The following is a 6,344-nucleotide window of genomic DNA, read 5'->3' on the forward strand; positions in this document are numbered from 1 at the left end:
GTCACCACCCCCTCAGTGAAGCTCTCTCGGCGGTGTGACTGCTGGTAGAATGTCGAGTAGCATATGTGATGTTTTAATCCACTGCTGGCAGTGTTGCAGGCAGACACCCACTAGCAACCATACTGTCTAATGACTCCTCTGGGACAAGCCAAGACTGATGGTCTCCCTTAATGTTTGATGCAGTTTGACTGTCCTGTAATGATTCATTACTATCAGTGCCGAGGATATCTGGCCATCCGTGATCACAGCGCTGGTCAGCCGCTCTCCAGTGAGTCACCATCACCGGGCATCTGTCCACATTACATCTGTCTGACGAGCCGCTCATGTGGTAACTCACTGGGCACTACTCAACGCACTCTTTACACCAGTGAGGCAGTGAGAGAGAGAACCAGACGGTGTAGAGGGGAAGGGGAGGGTGGCCTAACCTGACCATAGAGAGAGAACATAGAATTACCACTCTGACCGACTCAAGGAAGATGCCACTCACAATTACCATTCTTTGCAATGGCCAATGCTAGGCTTGCTACTTCAGAACGAGAGAGTTTAGAACTATATAACTGAATATTTAGAATAAACTGAAATACCACTCCCATTTATCACAATGGCCAATGCTAGGCTTGCAAATGGTACATTTCATTACATCTTGGTTCCTGGTGCCAAGTGTTGGCCCCAAAAATATCAAGAGCCAATCAGCTAAACCTCTGAAGAGCCAATCGCCTTGCCCCCAGTGAGTCACCACCGCCGCCGCCCATCCACATTACATCTCCCTGACGACCTGTTCATGTGGCCAACTCACATGGCAGTACTTAACACGCTTGTTAGGCCACTGAGTCAGCACAGAGGGAAAGCCATTGGGTGTCAAGAGGGAGAGGAGAGGGCGGCCTGCCTGACCATGGAGGTGGAATATAGAGCTAGAGAGTTTAGAACTATAGAACTAGAGTTAAGAACTATAGAACTGAATTACCGGTCCCATTCATCACAATGCTCAATGCTATGTTAAAGCTGGCCAGACTGCATCCGGGTCCGGCCTTCATGCATGGGCACTGGGTCTGGGAGAGATGTGGGCGCAGTCAGGGCACTGGGTCTGGGAGAGATGGCACAGGGTGCAGTCAGGGCACTGGGTCTGGAGAGATGGCACAGGGTGCAGTCAAGGCATGATGGCCAGCGGATGAGAAAGACATTATGTAGTGTAGAGTAGGGTGCCAGGAGGGAGAGGAGGGTATAGCACAGAACCAGAGAGAGCGAGAGGAACTACCCGTCCTCTTTATCCCAAAGGCCAGTGCTAAGATGGATGTTAAGATGGCAGGTTGGTTCTGACGCATATAGCAGATGGACCAACAGTCCCATTTGGACTGACATTCTTTAGAACCGAACATAAAAATGCTTCCAGCCTTTTCTGCCCTGTAAGCAGACAAGTCTAGTTTAGATTCGGTTCTGTTGTTCCAGTTATAACAATAATAATAATAATAATAATAATAATAATAATCTTAATTTTAGTACTTTGATATTCTCAAAAAGGACATCAACAAGAAATTGTGTAACACAAAAGTTTAATGACACAATAGGCCCTGGACAAGGCGGTAATGGACCTAATTAAGTGTACTGCAACAAGAAAGGAAGTGAATAGATTTCAAAGGAAGGACACTCAAGTCATACAACCCAGAAGGTCTCGCAAGGCTTTCAAAGAGAGAGGGTCAAAATGTCTTAGCAACACACAAAGGCCTAAACAGACAGACAGATAGACAAAACTTTTTTTCATAATACATCCAAATGTTCCATTTCATTCATTTCCATAACGTACCAGCATGTTATAATGGAGGATTTTCTTCACGAAAGTTTATTAATGCACGTCTGACACATCATGTCTGGTCTGAAGGCTTCCTGAGTGCTTTTACACAGTGGAGAAACCCATTAGGCATCATTCTTTTATTCAGCCTGAATGTACTCTGGTTACACAAAGGCCCCGATGCACATTTTTCTATACATGTTCATTTAAAAAAGAAAAAAAACAACAATTGGTAGTGATGGTCCACCATTTGGCAAGAAGGGTTATCATTTTCATTTTCTAATCCTGTGAAAGGAAACAGAGAGAGAGACAAACAAGCCTTTCTTTGAATCATTAAGTGAGGACCAGGGGAAGCGCACCCCTAACCTGTCCCCACCCCCATGACGCTCACATGAAGCCTGGGCCATTGGCTGCCGGAGAGCGAGCAGAGTTTGCCGTGTAAAGTCCAGGTCAGAACCGCAGAGTGTTTTTGAAAACCTACAGCAGGACTGGAGGTGGCTGAGGAGAGGAGAGGAGGGGAGGGGAGATGAGAGGAGGGGAGAGGAGAGGAGAGGAGGGGAGAGGAGAGGAGAGGAGAGAGGAAGAGAGGAGAGGAGAGAAGAGAAGAGGAGGAAGGGGAGAGGAGAGGAGAGAGGAGAAGAGAAGAGAAGAAGAGGAGAGGAGAGGAAGGGGAGAGGAGAGGAGAGGAGAGAAGAGCATAGGAGAGGAAGGGGAGATGAGAGGAGAGGAGAGGAGGGGAGGGGAGGGGAGGGGAGGGGAGGGGAGAGAGGAGAAGAGAAGAGAAGAAGAGGAGAGGAGAGGAAGGGGAGAGGAGAGGAGAGGAGAGAAGAGGATAGGAGAGGAAGGGGAGAGGAGAGGAGAGGAGAGGAGGGGAGGGGAGGGGAGGGGAGAGGAGAGGAGAGGAGAGGAGAGGAGAGGAAGGAGAGGAAGGAGAGGAGAGGAGAGGAGAGGAGAGGAGAGGAGAGGAGAGGAGGGAAGGGAAGGGAAGGGGGCTGAGGAGAGGAGGGGAGAGGAGTCTTTGGTCCTGGGGTTGAGTCTTTGGTCCTGGGGTTGTTTCTAGTGCTGTGCAGGTAACAGAATGGTGGATGCTGCCCTGCTTCACAGGGGCACCTGGTCCAATATGGAGGGATGCAGCTCTGCAGCCCGTAGGCTCTGGATGAGCCTGTGGACCGTGGCTGTCCGACCCGATCGCTGCTTCCACAGAACCAGGCCCGCCAGAACTTGGTTCTGCATGGTGAAAGGGTCGCTAGTACGGCAACGGTACACGTCCTCTGTGGAGAGGCCCAGGTCCAGCAGGACAGACACCCACTCCGGGCCCAGGCGACCCGCCAGCTTGTTCAGCTGAAGATCGGACGGAACCAACTGGAGAACCGACTCTGGAACATCCCAGTGGTCTAGAACAAGAGGAGAGAGAGAGAGAGATGACAGATAATTGATCATAAGTCTGTTTGACACCATTAGTCCAACATGTTAAGGCACCATCCACTGACACCAGTTTAACCTTCACAATCTCCTTAGAGGAAGGATGGAATATTCTTTATTGCCACGGCGACTTAAGTTGCTGACAATTCTTGTAGTAAGACAATGCAGACCCATCCCATACGTGAAATGCAATACACAAAATACAACGTGGTAAACAGGAGCTACACTAAACAATTGATAACAATAGACAACTATAGCAATTAACATCATGCTACAGTATATGGCTGGGGGGGGCTCTTGAGTGAAACATGGGCCTATCAGCACACAGGGCATTTCGACGGGGAGAAATAGTCGACCAGCAGCAAACAGAGCGCTTGCTCGTGAGTAACCTGCTCTGCACTGACTGCCAAAGAGCATGTGACCTGTCATTTTTAGGTCACAAAGCAGAGAAATACTAGCCTGACGATGTCATACTCATAATTCTAGTCAGAATATGAGTCTGATATCGCTCCATTGGGCTGTGATTATGGGGCGTGTTTCAACCGAACCAGGAGAAAAAATGCCTCTTCGCTCAATTGGTTACCTACAACCAATCAGAACAACGTAGTATGTGACCAGGGGCAGCTGATACATTACACTTTTACCGGATCCCGTAGGAAGGAAGGCAAAAACATCTTTTCGATTGACAAATGCCTTAATTGCGTTTCTCTGTTCCTCTTTCAAAATGAATGCACTGTCAATGTCTAAATGGACTCGAATCTATACATTTCAGCTCTCCAGCGGCAGCCATGTTTGTTGAAAACGAATTCAACTCGTGTGTTGGTGACGTGGTTGGTTACTTTATTGTTGATCATCTGTCCATCATCGTATAAAGCCCGCCTTAACAATTTGATTGGTACGGCCGATATCGAGCCGCAGATAATTTCTCCTCAATGGAGTAATGCCAGACCGAACTTCCCAACCAAAAAATGTGTGGGCGGGGCTAAGTTCGGTCTGGTATCCAGGCTAGAGAAATACTACTATCAAAGCATTGTGCAATCAGCAATCTATTTAACAACCTTCTCTGTGATGCCAGCAATTATTTTGAGAGTATCTCTATCTATCTATCTATCTGTGTGTGTGTGTGTGTGTGTGTGTGTGTGTGACTAACAAACAAACCTTGCTCCACACACACACACACAACAGGTCATTTTTAAGAGCACCAACCAAGATGGTGAGAGGGTGAGAGGCCCATCACACACATACACACGCACTCAAAATAATTGGCACATTACTGCAGTGATTGTGACATTGGCTACTGATTGCGAAGTGCTTTTCTGCTTCATTGGGACAATCGCATCGCACCGGTCCAATACTGGAATCACGGTGGTTGTGAACCTTTATGTCGCCGCATCGATGCAAATGACTTAATCTCATCATCCCTAGATTTTGTTGCCCTGATACTTTGCTTTTGCTTACTTCGGAACGGAGGGTTCTTAAAAAGTGTAAATCCACCCTCAGTAATTCACTTCCATGAATTAAACCGTATCCTTCAGGGGGATTCTTGTGACGGTCTTAACCCCCTCTTTTCTTCTCCGTAGCTGCCTCTCCCTCTCTTATTGAGTCCAGAGGATGTGTAGCATGTAAGAAAACACAGGGCACGCCACACACACACATTTGTTTAAAACTATTTATTTAAGTGACATTTTGCAGACACGTATTGTTATAAAGATATTTATGAATTTATGATATTTGCCAATCCAAAAGTAATTATCATGGATTTATCGTCACAGTATTAAATCTGAAATTATTATTATTATTATTATTATTCTTATTCTTTTAAGGCTATATAACTTAACCCTAACGGGCGGGAAAGACAGGCCGCATTTTAAAGCAGTCTTTTATGGACAGTTTGACGTGTTGAGAGTTCATCAGTCAGCGACTCTTCCCTACACACTCAAGTGGTTTTCCTCCAGCAGCGGGTGTGAACGTGCTCAAGACATATTTCTGCTCTCTGTTTCTACACCGATACATCTTCACTAATGCCATCCGTCTGACTGCACCTGAAAATAGACCAAGCAATGGCAGGCTTCTTATTTTCTTCTGAGTAGTGCTTTTCCCCTCACCTTTCTATCCGTGCTTCTCTTGCACTGCTGCACTGCTCGGTGGAGGACACTACGGACGTAGTTAATTAGTGCGGAGCATGGTGAAGTGCTTCTATACGGGCGACAGTGGTACAGGAGGTAGAGAAGTCGGTTAGTAATCAAAAGGTTGCTAGTTGGATTCCCTGTCGAAGCGTCCTTGAGCAAGACACTGAACCCCTAATTGCTCCTGATGTGCAGTGTGCCATCAGTGTAAATATAAAATGTGTATACATTGTAAGTCGCTTTGGATAAAAGCGTCTGCTAAATGACTAAATGTAAATGTAAATGTCTATACAAAGAATACCAGCCGACATCGCATCACATGGGACAGAGGAACCACATCAACGATATAAACCAACAACCTTATTTATGCTAAACTGTGCCAAGGCTCAACTGCAGAGTGCTTTGCGAACACAAGCAGAGTCAAGTAACATAATCACATAAACCTGCAACAAACAGATCATGTAGAATTCCAATACCATTCCAACATTCAAAAAAATCCATTTGCGAGAATTCCATGTGTTTTCAGTGAATGGAGCACAAGGCCACTCTAACACCAACAAATCAAAAGAGTTGATAAGATATTCAAAGGATACCGTATCAGTTTATTCAGATGATAAGGTTTGTAGTCAGGATATGAAAGTTGGCAGGAGTCAACCAGGCCATTTAGAGTTGACCGTAGTTTGACAGCAAGGAGAGATCTCCTTAGAAAGCAAGTACAAGGAGTCTTTATCAATGACCCTCTCAAGTGCATTTTGCGGTGCAACTCATGTTTTACTCACTGCTGATGCTTCTCCCAGCCAATTTCATTTTGGGGACTTTTTTTTAGTTTTGCTGTTGTTGTTGTTGTTGTTGTTGTTTTTCCTTTGTCCAATTGTGGTGCACTTGTGCAGCACGACGCACGTGAGCTCACTCGGCAGCACACGCTGGGGGAAACGAGTTCTGGGAAAGCAGCGCGTTCCGAGGCGCATGCCAAAAGAACAGGGCCAAATGTGTCCTTACAGGGAACTAAA

The 6,344-nt window shown here is 46.4% G+C and overlaps 1 protein-coding gene across 2 annotated transcripts in view; it reads right to left on the minus strand.

The window, feature by feature from the left end:
* Positions 1-2,816: 2,816 nt before the first annotated feature.
* Positions 2,817-6,344, minus strand: part of cradd (CASP2 and RIPK1 domain containing adaptor with death domain) — a 20,447-nt gene continuing 16,919 nt past the window's right edge. For both annotated transcript variants that reach the window (XM_031582866.2, XM_012838188.3), the window contains one exon: positions 2,817-3,180. In XM_031582866.2, coding sequence (XP_031438726.1) covers positions 2,885-3,180 — 296 coding nt within the window. In that variant the 3' untranslated portion in view covers positions 2,817-2,884. The remainder of the gene's footprint in view (positions 3,181-6,344) is intronic.

Source organism: Clupea harengus, chromosome 16, assembly GCF_900700415.2.
Source record: "Clupea harengus chromosome 16, Ch_v2.0.2, whole genome shotgun sequence".
Lineage (NCBI taxonomy): Eukaryota > Metazoa > Chordata > Actinopteri > Clupeiformes > Clupeidae > Clupea > Clupea harengus.